The sequence below is a fragment of the Mastigoproctus giganteus genome, chromosome 10 (genome assembly GCF_048544385.1).
Source record: "Mastigoproctus giganteus isolate SK-2022 chromosome 10, ASM4854438v1, whole genome shotgun sequence".
Classification (NCBI taxonomy): domain Eukaryota; kingdom Metazoa; phylum Arthropoda; class Arachnida; order Uropygi; family Thelyphonidae; genus Mastigoproctus; species Mastigoproctus giganteus.
In genome coordinates, this window is record NC_143584.1 from 160,904,697 (window position 1) to 160,921,080 (window position 16,384).

Below are 16,384 nucleotides of genomic sequence, written 5' to 3' on the forward strand. Positions count from 1 at the left end.
CTGACAACGTATCAAGCTCGATTTATGCTGGCATTACAATTCTACATTAGCCATCTCAATTGAGATGAAATAGAACATTGTAGATGCCTTACTGCAAGACAGAAATGGGAAGGCATGCATGATATTCCTTCAGACATATCAGGAACGATTTCATGCCATATAAACATGTCTCCTTCCTAACTTAAGAGGAAAAAGAGGTTGTCGGCTCGTTGCTTCATGAAGTCGGTACCACATTCTAACCCTGTCATTTGTACAAAATAGCGCTAACTTGGATTCATCTAATCACATCCTTTTCCAATCCAAAGATATCACTTGATCATGTACTGCGCTAACATTATCATGAAAATTTGTTTGGATACGGGATAAAGGTAAAATAAAATTTGAAGGTTCTTTTCGCGTAGACTACAGCCAGAAAAAAAATCATGAATTTACCATGTTTAACAACTGAAGTCTCAAGTAAACTTAGCAAACCTAAGGAAAAATACAGAGATACCCCACCAGGCAAAAACGTTATGAAAACTTAAACACAAAGTGTCTACAACAGACTGACGAGTTTGGAGTCATATTTCTTGCAAAGTTGATAACTTCTACACGCGATTCACCAAATATAGCCAACTAATAATAGCAGCTCCCAACAGAGAAAATTCAAGAAACCAATAATTCAAATTTAACCTCTCCAGACTCAAGAAAATGGGCAGAACGCCTCCGAATGCACCCCTTGATTGCCAAAGATTTCTCGACTCTCAAGCCTATAGGAGTAAAATAAAAATTCCAATCAGTGCCAAAGATTTCTCAACTCTGAAGCCTGTAGAAGTAAGAATTCCAATCAGATGAAAATAAATGCAAATAGCACCCTGCCTTCAAAGAAGTAATTAGCAGCTTAATGTCTAATGTTGATTATTTACTATTTTATTTCCTATGTACTAAATTATCTGCCCCTAGCCATGTCATGTGTTGTGAAGGGCTTACTGTAATGTGCAATAAATTAATATTTATTTAAATATAATTCAGTTCTCAATGAAGGTCACTTACCCTTTCTTTGTAAATGGGTATAATGATTACTGATCTCGACAGAGTGATGGGAAGCCAAGCTTTCTGGAATCAAACAAAATTGAAGTCAGTCCTGCTAATTCTTATTAAATAGCGTTTTCAAAGAAAAAAAATTAACCCGCTTTTGGTGAAATCCGAAAAACTATTAAATAGTCAAAAACTAATTTCGAATCCAACCACGAAAGTTGAGGATAAAAACTAAAAAAAATTGAAGTCAGCTGCGGATATTTATTTTATTATTTAAAATATAAATAAGATGTGAATGGCCCACTTGTGTTCGTATATCCTGTTGGCATTTCTTTTCTATTTATTTTAATAAAACATAATTTAAGTCTAGCTTTCGGATATAAAAATTACAAATCAGACGAAAATTTCATCCATTATTATTATTATTAGAAAGGTTTTTTTTTTATAAACTAAGAGCTTTTGAAAGCAATAAACACTCTTACCTTGAACTTGTTTACCTTATGCGCAATTAAGGAAAGTAAGAAGACGATATTTACTACGGAGAGTAAACACATAGGTGGAGGATCCTTGTATTAACATATTGCAAGTCTCGTTATACAAGTATAAATATAAGGTCAAGTTTAAGTGAAGTATACAATTACTCCTCCCAGCTCAGGGATCTCAACATCAGTCGTAGTGTGAAGAGAAGTGGATGAATTACAACTGTCAATCCAGACAAACATAAAAACATCAGTTTCGTTGTTAGACTTGACAAATAGCATGTCGTATGTTGTTTATTTAGGAAATTTTGTTGTGTTTGGAACATGAAGGATATCGCATATATTATATGAAGTAAGCGAGCACGCCCCAGGCCCTCGTGAATAGCACAGCAGACTTGGCGGAAAAGACCTGAATTCGAGTCCCGTCGGTGAAGTGAGGAATTTTTATGGAGCTCTTTCACAACGTGGCTGAGTTAGTCGGTCTCAGGCGAGGGTAGCATGGGTTTTTTCTCCTGAAAACTAGGGTTTTTTTGTCCAGCAAACAGAAAATCGACCTCAGAACACACGTAATTTACAGACAACATACACGGAGCAATATGGCCTTAGTCGCTAATGCTCCTAAAACCCAACTACAACACTTCCCCAACAACGTTACACATTGGAAATTGTCCAGTTGGATAACTTGGTCCGCGATTCCCAATCAATTATCGCTATCTTCAAAATCTGTATTCGTTTAAAAAAGATTTATCTGTCTAGTCTCGGTACTATCACTTTATCTGGTTGAACTGATACTAGTGCATGGCCTTGCACAAACGTCTCTTTCCAATGTTCTAGAATTCAAGCGTATCTAAAACAGGGGTACACAAACTGGAAATGGCGTGAAAACTTCGGCGTAGAAGGCGAAAGTAAAATTTATTTATAAAAATGTTTTAGAATTTCGATAAAAACATGGTGATGAGCTCACAACGAATAAACTGAACCAAGGTATTAGAAGCTTAACCTTAATTAAAATGAATAATATGTATTCTTTTGTTAATTAGGTACTAAAGAAGAAACATTTATTCATTTGTACATTGATTATATAATTCTTCTAGGCGTATGTTTTAAATAACTATAAACAATTTTGGAATATAAAGTTTGAAATACACCAAGTTCGATATATTGATTTCTGATTGGTCAGGAAGCAAGTCTATTCCGTAGATGGAAATAAAAATGAACGATTTTTTTCAGAATTCTAAAAGCAGAATATGAAATCTTCGCGGAGGTGATGTCTTACCCCATGATGAAGTGATTTATGTGTCACATAGAATAAATAATGGTGTGGCTGAAAAAATAATGCTCTGGAACAGGATGTGCCACGTTTGTGTCAGAAAACTGCAGTAAAAGAGACAGATTGACCCTTTCATTCTTTACTCCATTGTCGGGGTTATCCCTTTAAAATTTCATGACAAACGTGGTTTCAAGTGATTTGTTATGAATTTTTAAAATGGACGTTTAGTTCGTTTATGTTTCTTAGTAGGCTTATAACAGTCTCAGCAAGTATATCACAGTATTTATAATTGATCATAACTATAAAATAAGTAATCATCTCAGCTTGGCGTGCCCCAGTTGATCTGCAAAAATATGCGCACAGATGCCCCCATTCGATAGTGAAAGTTCCTGATGATTATCTTAAATGCCTTTAATGCTTTTCTCGGACATGAAAAGCAGAACTGCATGGCCTTCGTTGGTTGAGGGCATGCATTTGATTCATATACATCTCATTTGTTCGCTTGAGAGTAGGCTCCTGGCCCGGTTCCACGTGCCAGGGATGGTGACCAACTATTATACTGCGCAACTATAGATATAATGGAGCAGTATAATATATTTTTTAATATTATTTGTACAATAATGTAAATATTGGGGAGGTTGCCGGAAAAGCTGGCTGGGACCACCTAGTTTAATGAATAAAAAACAGCTTTTACCCTTGAATATCACCTTGGGAATATGCACATTGACTGGATGTACTCATGTACTATTTGTTTATCTAATACTGGAGGAAAAAAGCCAGACTACTCCTCCTTCGTCTCGAGGATGGTGTCACCCATCCCCAAGAGGGCAGTGAGGTTAAATAACGATTCCTCAACTTACAAACTTGTTCTGCCTCTCTGTCACACAAATGTTCAGATTTTGCTGCATGTCTTTTCTATGGACATTTCCACACGTACCTCAAATACTAGACATTATTATACATTATTATTATTACCATCCTTTTATTTTCACATCCGGTCTTCCCCTGCGGTACAGCTTCGTTAGACTACAATGGTGTACATTGCGAATAATCAAAATAATTACAATAATCGAAAATGAAATAATCAAGCACGCTCAGGAGATCGTAAACAGATTGCCCAACACCCTATTTAGGCATCTCAGGAGCCAATATTCCATCCCAAGAAACTACTGGGTTGAGTATTGGGCAGTATAATATATTTTTTTTATATATTATAAAAAATATTTGATCTCGATCCAGACAAGAGCACAGATGTATAGAGAAATACAGGAATTAGATTTATTTTCACGTATTGTAAAAGGTTTCTTGTAAAAGGAATCCCGAAACCTTAGACCAATCAGTTCTTGTCGGATTGCCCAGAGAGTTGCAAGTGTTTTTTATCTGGCCATATCGAGGTGGTCCCTGAAGCAGTGGTCCTTTTCGATGGCAGTTGCGTTGATAGTAAAAGTTATGTCGTTCTTTGTCTTTCATTTTTCAAAATCATCTGAGCTACTTTCTAGGATAATCTTGCACGCAAGCATGCATTCACAGTTCAGTTCGAAAATCAGAACTTTTTCTCTTCCTCATTTATCCCTTCTACTACTGTTCTCTGGAACAACCTTCCTTCATATGCATTTCTCGAAAATTAGAATCAATAGAAATTTAAGACCAATATCAATAAGCATCTTTTTTCTTCTCAGTCTTAAATTCTCCAACAATTGATATATGCTAAACAGGCAAAGGAATGCAGGAACATATTAATGATAAAAAGAAGAGCTCAAACATAATACGTGAGGATTTGTTCCTGGGGAATTCTGGTTGACATCAAAACAGTAGTTACGCCAAAGACTGCCCTTATATTGACAAGCAGATTTATTCAGTCCGTTGAAGAATGACTTTCTTAGCAAAATATGCACTGTCAAGAGTATTCACTCAGAAAATGGTGAGCCCACTATAGAAGCTCATTGGAGATTGTTACCTTGTGAGGATGGCAAACATTAAAAAACGTTTGAGTGTTCTTAGAGACAATGAAAACACAATAAACATCAGCAAACGAGAGCTTTTCTCGAGGTAAATCTATTGGTATTCATGGTAACCTTAATAATAAGATTACCTTGATAATCTTAATCTTTATGAAGTTCCAGAAAGAGAGAGAAAAATTAAATATACAAGAACGGTATGATCATTAATACGGAATGGAAGAATTCTAATTATTTGATGGTACTACCTGTGCCAACGTACCATTTATGTAAAAAATTGAAAATAGAATGAAATTGTACCTACAAACAGTTACAACTGTATTATGTGTGCAGAATATTTAGATATTGTCTATTGTCTCTGGACTTTTAAGCTGAAGATTTTGGAACATTACTGAAGTGACTGAGACCAGGTTGACGGTGTGATCCTGAATTATCAGAATTTGCAAGAAACTTGAAAAATGAAATAGCTAGAACTGCTAGAAGAGATAATACACCCTACATTATTCTTATGTCAAGAAATAATTGGGAATCGGGAACATGCGATTGTTCCCGAAGAATTGAGACAGAAACTGGATTCCCACAAGACTAGATGCTGCTCAATACAGGAAGAAAATGGATTATAACGTAAGTGACGTTGCGTGATATGTAGGTTGGAATGACAGAATCTTTCTTACTCATTGAAGAATCTCTGAGTATGTGAAGTTGACAAGATGAAGCGTGTTCAACACCGATCTGATTTCTAATTGGTTTTCTTTATTTTTATTAGCCCTCGGATGCAGCCAGCAAGATGTGCGACTCTTGAAATACATTGTAGTTAAAAAATTATTCTGACATATTTATACGGTGAAATCAGATGTCGTGTATTGGTCTATGTCTCACTCACCACAAAATGTCTCACTCAACCTAATAAGCTACTGCTGTAGGTACGCTTAAGCAGGATACATAAATATCCTAATTACAGGATAGGCGCTTCCGTAGCCAGGTGGGAAAGAGTAGCAGAAGCAGTGCGTAGCACACGCTTCTTGATTAGACTGGGGTTCGAGCCCGTCACCACCAAATACGGAGGATGCGGAAAGGTTAGGGAATGACCACCGCATATTCGCGGAGCAATATGGCCTTAGTTGCTAATGCTCCTAAAAAACAAATAATTACAGGATATAGGACTATTACGTGTGAAATTAATAATTTTCTTTTAAAATTTACTGCTGATTATAATTACTGTCGTTGCCAACAGCGCAGGCTTTATTTCGCGTATTATGCTAGAATACTTGGTATAGTATTTTGGTACCTACTGTACAGGGAATTGCAATTTTTATTCTGATATTTATGCAACTTAAGCTAAATTACTGTTTTCTATGTGATTTGGCGCATTATATAAGCCTAGTCGTTTTTGTGCCATAAAAAACCAAAATCAACCAAACCAACCAACCAACTGTTTTCTATGCCTATTTGTAGTGTGTGTGTGTAGGCGTTGTAAGCGAGCTGGTGTATTGTAATAAATGTGTCCAGCATATCCTTATGTCTTTCAATACAGTAGTTTGTTTACTGAGTGCTGGTGTGTTCGTGACATCCACTTCCTACCGGCAAAAATAAGACAGCACGCTGGGAACCCCAACATAAAACGTTATATAATTCTTATATCCTGGCTTACAATAGTCAAGCAGAGGAAGATTTTCACAATAGACGTATTCAAACAGAATATTCTAAACAGGATATCAAGGGATCTCCAATGATTCTAACAATTCATCTAATAGTCCAGTTTCAGAAGGAACTTAGTTTCATTAATTTAGTATATTTTTGGTTTCTTTGATTTCCTTGTAACTGTACATATTATTTTGTTACAGAATGAAGTTTGCGTTCTACAATTTTAAATCATATCTTTTCACACTTTGTAATTTTAATATTACTGACTTTTATAATCTGCACTGGTTATTTGACTAGCCATTATTCACAAATTTTAATACTCTTAATTAAACTTAAAATAATGGTATTTTAATGGCAGTTTAGAATTAGATTTATAATTTTCACTGTGTATAAAAATATTTACTCTTATAACAACACCTAAATACTACTAATAAACACTGCTATAATTTTAGATACATCTTTAAGTTTATTTCCGTTAGGTGCCACTGCTAGCGCTAATATAGTGTCAACAAACATGGTGGATTTTATTAATGCCGAAAAATGTAAATGTGTGGTATGGGTGAAAGAAAGTCAGTAACAACGCCCGAAATTTAATTTTAGAACTTTTGTTGACAGAAATTCTACAGGTAAACCTTCCGTGTATATATTGAATAAACACAAATCGTAGTACATTTAAAATCTGCAAAATTTAATGGTTTCATTAAAACTTAAAATATGGTAGTAAAATTAGTTTCGTTGTTTTGTGTTGCAACATTAAATATTAATATATTTACAGAAAATATTTAGAAGACACGCAAATTGTAAATCCACTTTTGAAATACACCGTAATTATAACATTATTTTGACGCATTTATAAGATGAGCTCAGCGGTTTTGTATTATTCTGTCTATAAATGTCTTTCTGATGAGTTATTCAATTGTACATTGTATATACGGTGTAAATAGAGTATATTCTGTTACGTGGGAAATGGAACAGCCTCAATTAGAATTACGAGAATTTAGAATAATCAGAATAATGAAATTAGAATTTTATTTCTGTATTGTACTTCGCTCAAGAGGGTATAAAATATGCATACGGCTGTTTACAAAACAGCTCCAGTCTATTGTAACTCTTCTTATTATGCATACCAAATTCCCATATTCATTTCGCCTTTGTACGAGCTTTTCTGCATTTGTATTAGTTGCATTACCATTTACAGATATCACCAAGTTCTGACCTCATTTGAAATTAGCTTTATCATCAGCGAGGTATTTTTCTAGCTACCTTATCGACAAAGTAATCTTGTAAACTTCAGCTTCTGTAGAAAGTATTCAAATAACATCTTGAGGAAGGACAGATGTGGGATAGACGTGCGGAAATTTGCCTTTAGTCAGCGAGTGGTTGGTTGGTTGGTGGAACAGACTTCCATCCCTTGTCTTGGAAGTTGATAGCCTAAATAAGTTTAAGGCTCAGCTGGACAGGTATTTCGAACGAACAGAGGGGTGAAGTGGAAGTGGTTATTTTTATTTATTTATGTTACTTTTTTTTTTTTTTTTTTTTGGCTGATGCTGCATAAGCTTGCTTTCTTGCATCAAATGCCTCTACTAATGCTAATGCTAAACAATAATACTGTCTAATTGGACAGTGTTACTTATCAGATAACATCTCTAATCCGGTTTATAGCATAATAAACAGTTTATTAAGTTTCAATAGTTTAAGCTTAAAAATGTAATTATTACTAATTCTCTTTTCCTTGCACTCTTTTACATTTTATTTCTTTTGAAATACTTGTTTCAGACTGTTGTTCTGATATCTTGCATGTTCCTTATTGGGTTATTTATATATTTCTTTTCTTTTCCCTTAGTTCATGGTTACTGTATATGTCTTGATGTTCAATTATATCAATCTTTGCTAAGTATACTAACTGAACTATAGTAATCGTAATTAATGTAATTTAGTACATGGTATATAAATTTAATTTAGTATATATCGCCTTATTTCCAATTTACTTACCTATTATCTGATTCTTAATTTTTACATATTTAGGAAGAACTTAAATACGAAAAAAAACATATAATAAAATTATAGAATAATGTAGAAAATAGGCTTATCAGTTATGAAATTAATAACGTAATTTAATAAAATTCTAAATAAACACAAAAACTACGTGAATTTTATTTAATATTGCTTATGGGTAGGAGAATTTAGCCTTTTAATTGCTAATATTTATATTTCCTGTACCTGAATTTCTTTAGAAATAACTAATTGATCACGTGTCATAATAAACAGAACATGTAAGTTAGGTCGCTGTTGTAATGGATTTAAAATATTTGTCTGATAATTTAATAATTATACATAAAATGCTTCCCGTTCTACAAGGTTATGTAAAAAAATCTACCCTAATAACTGTCAGTTTGTAGTTATTAAAAATCTTTCCTACCATTTTTAGGAAAAGATTTTACAATGTGTGGCATTAGCCAATTACGTAAATGGTTAAGGAAAATAAAAGCTTTATCTGATTAAAGTACTATCTTACCTTTTTCATGTAACTAAATATTGGCAATAAAATTCCCGCATGCGTGATGATTTAAAAAAAAAATACATTCATATAGTTAATCATAGCCTGCTGATATGGTTTTATCAATTATATTAATAGAATGAATCTGATAAAATACACAAGTTGTTATCAATCAGGACTGTTCTTTTAACATTGAGGAGCATCAAGTGATAATAAACTTTTTTTTTTCATCAATGTACGTATAATAATGATGTGATAAGAAAAAAAAAATTAAGTATTTGGGAATACGTGTTATAAAAGGTTAAGCGTTAGCTCTATGAATACGCATTTAGTATACTTCTAATACACATAAAAATAATATTGGTATTAACGGCTGCATGTATATGCTCATAACGATGTGTGTTATGTCTGCAGAAGTGTGTGCACGCGGCGGGCAGATTTGCAGGCTATGTGGGATGAAAAATCTAGTCCATCCGCTTGAGATGGGCTAACTAAAACCTCGATTGAAGAAGACTTTAGAAATGTTAATGTCGGTTAGTCATTTGCTCAAGCGCACCAATTACTTAATTTCTTGTTTAAAAACTAATTGAGTTTAAAGATTTAACCCATTACATTCTGGTTATTACCATAAACTCGATTGGGTTTGTGGCTTTTCGAACGATATTATGTATTTATGTTTGTAGATGCAAAACCAGAGGCCAAATGTGTGCAAATACATATTCTAGTATAATTAAACATATAAACAGTATAATTAATATCGTTTTATTCATTTTAAGTATAAAATGAATTGGAAAGGTCTTTAGTTGGTGGATTCTTGACAGTGATTAGTCATCACGTGATGGCAATGTCATAGAAAATGCATGTTGGACTATTGGTGACTCGCAATTATATCAGTTTTCTAATTAAATATATTACTGGCGATAGTGAATAAAAAACGATATTCAGAAACTAAATCGCATCCTAGATTAACAGTTTTAAATCGTATCCTAGATTACTTTCTAAAATCGTGTCCTCCGTGACAGTATAGTGATTTCGCCACTTGTCACTAATTTGGAAAGGTCTGTGTTCGAACCCCATCGACGATTGGAGGAATTTGTAAAGTCCTCTTCAATCGAGGCTGTAGTTAGCTTTAAGTCCTCCATATGCAAATCCGCCGGTGAAAACACACTTTTACAGACAATACCCACGTACAGATTTGGATAATACCCAGAGACTTAAAAATTATTTCGAAAACCATAATTAATTAAAACTAGAGTCATGCCCTGCAGAAATAACAACATGAAAAGGACCAGCTACCAAATACTTCGAGTGTTTAGAAGGTATTAAATTTTATTGTAAGCTGCATGACTTAAATTTACTGATTACAAATTCATTTATCAATAAAATTCTACTTAATTAGCAATAAAGATAGTCCTTGTCATTGAGAAAAACTAGGACTGCCAATGTCGTGCACAAATGCTCGAGCTTTTCCCAAGAATTGCGTAAAAGGACTTAGATCTTGCGTGGGTGATGGATTTTGTCACAGGGCTTGGATATGCGGGGGTCCAAATTGACTGCTACGGCAGTAAGTGATGACGTATCAATATAGTCCACATATTTGGTTTGCTTGTCTACTTTCAAAAGTCATAGTTTCCAAGAGGAAATCATGCTATCGCAAAATTGGTAGAAGTTAGTTAAATTAAATTAATTAAACGTTCGCTTCTGGATAATTTTAGCACCAAATTCTAATTATATATTAATTGAGGAACAATCCTATTTTAATTAATTTTCTAAGATCTTAACGTTTATATAAAAATAGTAGGATAGTTAGAAACCGTTTCAGTGTATCATTGCTACTTCGCACGATTAAAATGGTCATCGGACTTCTTTTACTGAAGAGACTTGTCATCGATTGATCCAAGTATAAACGAGCTGGATGATGATTTATGCTGTACAACGTGATGAAACAAACTGATATATTGTAGCTAGTTCTGAGAATAATTAAGTTCTCTGTAACTAGAATCTAGGTGTTCATAATTTCATTGTATAGAAGAGTAAAAAAAAATGTTTACTTTACCAAAAGGTAACCTTCTGCAGTACATTGGACTAAAGCCAAAACAGATTCACTTCAAGGACAGCAGGCTTCGACTGAACTGCTTCTTCTCCAACGGAAAGTCTAAAAACTATTTTCTTTTCAGAAGTGCTCACGGCGCATTTTTAACAGGTGTTTAACATGCAACTCGCGATCCACCATGAAAAGCTCACAGGCCATTGTTATGACTATAAAATCAACATTCAACCTCACAAAAGAGTAAAAAATCTTTTCGATGAATTATGTATAAGGATGATGTTTGCTGAAAAGCTGACCTTTTAGTCCGAAATACTCCCTCCAGGGATACAAATTCCGATTCGGTGCTTGAACGTCTTTCTCATTTGTCAGTTTGCGAATTTTACATACACGTGACTCACTTGAGGGGTTCAAATAGAGTCAAGTCTATTTGAATCTCTTTTTTTTCCACACCCTATTATATTAGCCTATCAAATGAAACCCGTATTTTTAGGAGTGAGTGTTCCTTCGCCGGTCCGGTGGTATCAGCATCCTTCTAAGCCATTACCTTCAGCACAGAAAATTGAATTTGTTGCAGAATCAATTCTCTAAACTGATTTCTTTGTAAGGTAAAATTTTAGAAAATACCATTGAATTTAGATAAGCTCAGAATTGTTTAAGATTCGCTCGACAGTAATCAAAATAAACATCTTAATCCAGATATCAATGAACATTTAGAAATAGAATGAATGGTCGAATTTCTCCGTCTGTACTGGTATTTACTTAACGTAAAAAAAATATATAAATATTTATATATATTCATCCAGGGCTGTGCAATGATATCCTTGACACCTGGGTACATGGCTGGTTTTGAAGACTTCCCTACCTTATTTTTTTATCACATATAATTATTTAACAAACATTTTAGGGTCTTCTTCTGTTCTGGGAAGCAGGTGCTTTGTACCCAGCACATGACCCTGTATTTCGTAGCTCATGAAGTATGTTTACTGTTGAAATAATACTTGCTCAACTATAACCATTGAAAAACAGATTTCATTTAAATCAATGCTAAGGCTGGCCCATACGTTGTTCGAAATGGGCTGACAATTCCACTCCCCTAAGAAGGGGAGGAAGGGAGTTTTAAAGTTGTACTGTTGCATACTAACTAGTCATTTTGATGTCACGCGCACATTCTTCGACCCACATTACACATGACGTTCGCTGGACCGTTTAAAAATTACTGGGTCCACCTTTCAACGGCAATTTCCAACTTTAAATCCTTAAAAATCGAAAGTTAATTAAATAGTTGCCTTTGAGAACACTCTTAACACCCTCTTGCGTTTATATCTCAAAAGATTTACCATATCGGTGGATTCGAAATCACTTTTAACGATGGTTTATACCAGTTTTCATATATTCTCGACCATCTAAAAGGTTAAAATATGAAATAAGCCCATCCTTAGCGCGTATGTGGTCCACGAAAAATCCTAATATACGCTACAGAAAGAACATGTTCACAAGCCTCTGCTTACTGTGCAGCCATACCTCTACATCCGCATGCTTTGCTCTCATTTGCATTACATAAAGTTTCCTTAACTATCAATCAGCCACTTTAGATAGACCGATTGTGTAGTGTACTTAGAAATAAGAAAAGAACGTGTAACTCACCAAACCATTCGCCGATTTGCTTTCCCATTTTCCATGGAACTGTCGATTACAACGTATACACTTTCACGCTCTTCTAAGATACTGTACGTAAACTTGGCTGTACAACACGCACGTGCGTTGGCTGGCCTATCAACATAGTTCTGAAGAGCATAGGTGAAACTTGTACCGTAAAAGAACCGGTAGCGCCCTCTATCAGCGCCCTGGGATTAAGCGACTGTAAACGGACGTGAATGAAGCAATCATACCCCTCCTCCCAACATCCGCTTCTTTCTAAGAAGAGACGGGTAGTGTTTCCCCTGCCGGATAACTAGCCTTAGGTGTACACGGTGTATTTTGTACTGGAAAGACGAGAATCGTTTTGAAGAAGGCCAGCCATATATAAATAAGAATTGAGGAAGTAGCTACGGGAAATGGAATTAGAGTTGACCAGTTGTGGATGGAAGGATGGTAAATAGATGGTCCATTCCTAAGAAAATGTGACTTTAAGAAGAAAAAGAAATTAAGATAACGGTGGTCTAGGGTTTGGTTTTCCTCTTACCAATGAAGATGGTTAGGAATCCCTAGTTCTTTAGGTTATCTAAGTATGCAGGGAAAGACACGAGGCATTATGACGAATATAGTTAAATAAAAGTTGGATTAATATCAAAGTAATGCAGAAAAAAAACCTTTTGTTTAAAACCGTTAAAGTAACTTTATTTTCTTTCTGTTATTTTTTAAAAATAAATAAAAATAAAAATACTGAATTTAACTCCTATAGATGAACATTATTTATGCATATGTGTAAAAAATCCAAATATTATTCAAATTCAGGAGTGCGGTGGAATAAAAATTGGGTTACGTTTACATTAAAATATTCGTTGTTTTGAACAATTGTTAAAAAAAAAACATAGCGAAACACTATATTTCCAAATCATAACCTAATTTTAATTATATTCAACTGTACGCATCTGTGAGGATAACCGTGAGTTTCATAACAATTTTTACATTACTGGCTTTTTAAAAGTCGTGTAAGCAAGCACTACGTGACTTCAAAAGTGGCTGTATTACCGAATATACACTCAGCAAACAAATTATTAGGAACGCCACCCCTTCGCAAGTAAATTTACAGCACCTGTAAATACCAGTATTACGCGTTTATCGTTTTGGGAATGCTTGTCAAGAGACAATGGGACTCTTGATGCCTGTGGACCAGTGCCTTCTACATGGTACAGCCCACTTCGTGATATACTACACACATCCAAGGGGGCCCTACCCATATGGCTATGTCCAGCATGAGATGTATGATTTTGGAGCCGACCTGGCTAGCTGGGTGGGTAAAGTGCCTGCCTGGCAACCCAAAGGTTGCGGGTTCGAATCCCGCCTCGGGCTTGTATCAAAGTACTGCAAAAACCTTGGGAGGTGCACTATGGCCACAGAAGCCAATGCGCCAACAACTTCCAAAAAAAAAAAAAAAAAATGATTTTGGAATATGATTGACAAATTAAACACATTTTTATTCCTTTAAAAGAATTGTCCTTGCAGAAATTTTCGAATGGCTAGTAGCCTAATACAGTATTTATTACATTTCACTCAAAACCTTTAGCAGCAGTACAAAAAATACTTGTGTTCTCCCTATTTGTGTTCAAGTATGGAGACCGTAGCCGAGTGGGCAGGAGCGGGAGTGCAGTAGCACACGCTCTTTGAGTAGACCGGGGTTCAAGCCCCTGACTGCTGAATACGGTCGATCTGCCAACCCGCACTGGACCAGCGTGGCAGATTATGGTCCATTTCCCTCACCATGAATTGTTGAGGAGGCTTCCATCCTGCAGTGGGTTGATAATGGCTGCACTTTACTTTACTTTATGGAGACCGCACCTAAAGAAAGACAGTGAGCTTCTTGAAAGGCTCAGAGACGGGTAACTCTCCTGGTGAGATCGGCTAAAGGGCGTCCATATGAGGAAAGACTTCGAATATGTGGGCTGCAGATCTTGGAAACTAAGGCACCTTAGAGGAGACTTCACTGAGATGTTTAAGGCTCTGAGATACTAATACTAAAGAGTTAACTACTTTAACAAGTCATAAAGAACGTACAGCTCTTAAACAACTGTTTTAAATCTTTAAAATCATTGTTTCAGAGAAAGTAATTTAATTTCATTATGAATATTGAGATTTTGAACAAAAATTATGTTTAAAAATTTATTTTAAAAAGATACGAAACCTTTGTCATGGATATTACAAAATCCTTCGTTGGCATAATGCCAGGAAAGCAAATGTTGCATTACTTCCCCTTTAGAATTCTAGCACATTAAATATGCGAATCACGTGGTTCTTTGGAAATTTTCAATAGCATTACGTCAATCTAGAAAATCGGTGTTATAAAATAATGACATTGTTTATATTTCGACCTTTTGATCTCTCCTTAAAAGAAATGACGAGTTAAAACAGGCTCTGTCTTATAAGGCGAAAGTAATTTTCAAACTATATTTACACGGCTCTGAAAATTTCGAATGAAATAATGAAGTTGCATAAAAGACCAAATGGAACTTAATAAATAAATGAAGTTACGCAATAAAAAACAAAGCACAAGTTTATCTTCAAGGAGCCAGTCATGAAAATGGACATTCTTAGAACAGCAAATGTTGCTAATATTTATTTAAGATCAATCCATAATCCCACATGATATCAGTTCGAAATTCATTTCAAAAGTCAGCTCAGCATTCGATATGAATCGATTCACTACAAAAGGTAGTTCAGAATTCGATATAAATCGATTCCTTAGTGATATGTCAGTATGAAATTCACTTTAAATGAATTCTCCTTTAAACAACCTATTTCACGTGTTCAATGGGATGGAAGATGGATAAATCGTGTCTATAAACTGTGTGTATTCTATCTTCGTTTTCCTTGTTTTGTGGGATGAAAAACTGAAGTTACGTGACTTTTTTCGGAATCAAAAAAAGGGGGTTAACGTTATAGTAAAGTTCTTGACACAAGAGGTGAACATTAAGTATACTGGACATATCCTGTGGACAGACAAGGTGCATTTCAATCATACTGATGATATTATTGCGTATAGTTAGGACAAAGTTCAAATTCAAATTATTATTTTAAGGAAACCATAGCTTGTCGCTAATACCTGTGTATTTTGTTTTTAGAGGTGTCTGTTCAGCGGCTGAAAAACCCTTTCTCTCCTCCTGTTGTTGTTGTAGGTTTTTAGGAGCCTCAGCGACTAGGACCATATTGCTCCGTATATATTATCTGTAAATTGCGTGCATTCTGCGGTCATTTTTCTGTTTGCCGTTCAAAAAATCCGAGTTTCCGGGAGGAAAAACATGTTACCCTCGCTGAGACCCGCTAACTCGGCCACGTTGTGAAAAAAGCGCATAAAAATTCTTCATACCATCTACGGAACTCGAATTCAGGTCTTTTCCACCTAGTGTAGGGAGGACGGCGATTCTACCAACTGTTCTACTCACAAGGTCTCTCTCTCCTCCTATGAGAATGGCTGACTACAGACTCGACTAGAGAAGAACTTGAGAAATTCCTCCAGTAGTCCACGGAAATCCAACCCAGACCTCTCAAAACGCGTATCAGACGGTGATGTATCGTGCTGTCTAAACTGCCACGTATGTAGCATTTTTTGGGCAGAGTAATTTCCGAATTCCCAATAAAATGGTTCCCCAGATCTCATAACGTCACCTTAGTAAACCTAGCAGTATTTAGGTTGCTCATACCATGGCAACCTAAAACAATTCCAGAGTTCAAAAATGCCATTGTCAGCCCAGGTGCGTGCGTTAAGCGCCAAGGCAACCAAGGCTAAGAGGGGTCTATATATTGTATCTGTAA

At 35.2% G+C, this 16,384-nt stretch overlaps 1 protein-coding gene across 12 annotated transcripts in view; it reads right to left on the reverse strand.

The window, feature by feature from the left end:
- The window catches only part of LOC150079426 (histone deacetylase 4-like), a 352,480-nt gene that overhangs the window by 242,788 nt on the left and 93,308 nt on the right, over window positions 1–16,384 (reverse strand). For 6 of the 12 annotated variants that reach the window (XM_090383440.1, XM_090383435.1, XM_090383439.1 and 3 more), the window contains exons 1-2: window positions 12,560–12,694; window positions 1,033–1,095 (exon numbers count right to left, since the gene is read on the reverse strand). The exons of 2 other annotated variants lie outside the window; for them this stretch is intronic. In XM_090383440.1, the coding sequence (XP_090239566.1) occupies window positions 1,033–1,095; window positions 12,560–12,587 (91 nt within the window). In that variant the 5' untranslated portion in view covers window positions 12,588–12,694. Of the gene's footprint in view, window positions 1–1,032; window positions 1,096–12,559; window positions 12,695–16,384 lie in introns of those variants that run through there. 4 more of the 12 variants (XM_090383431.1, XM_090383432.1, XM_090383437.1 and 1 more) reach the window with 2 other exon arrangements.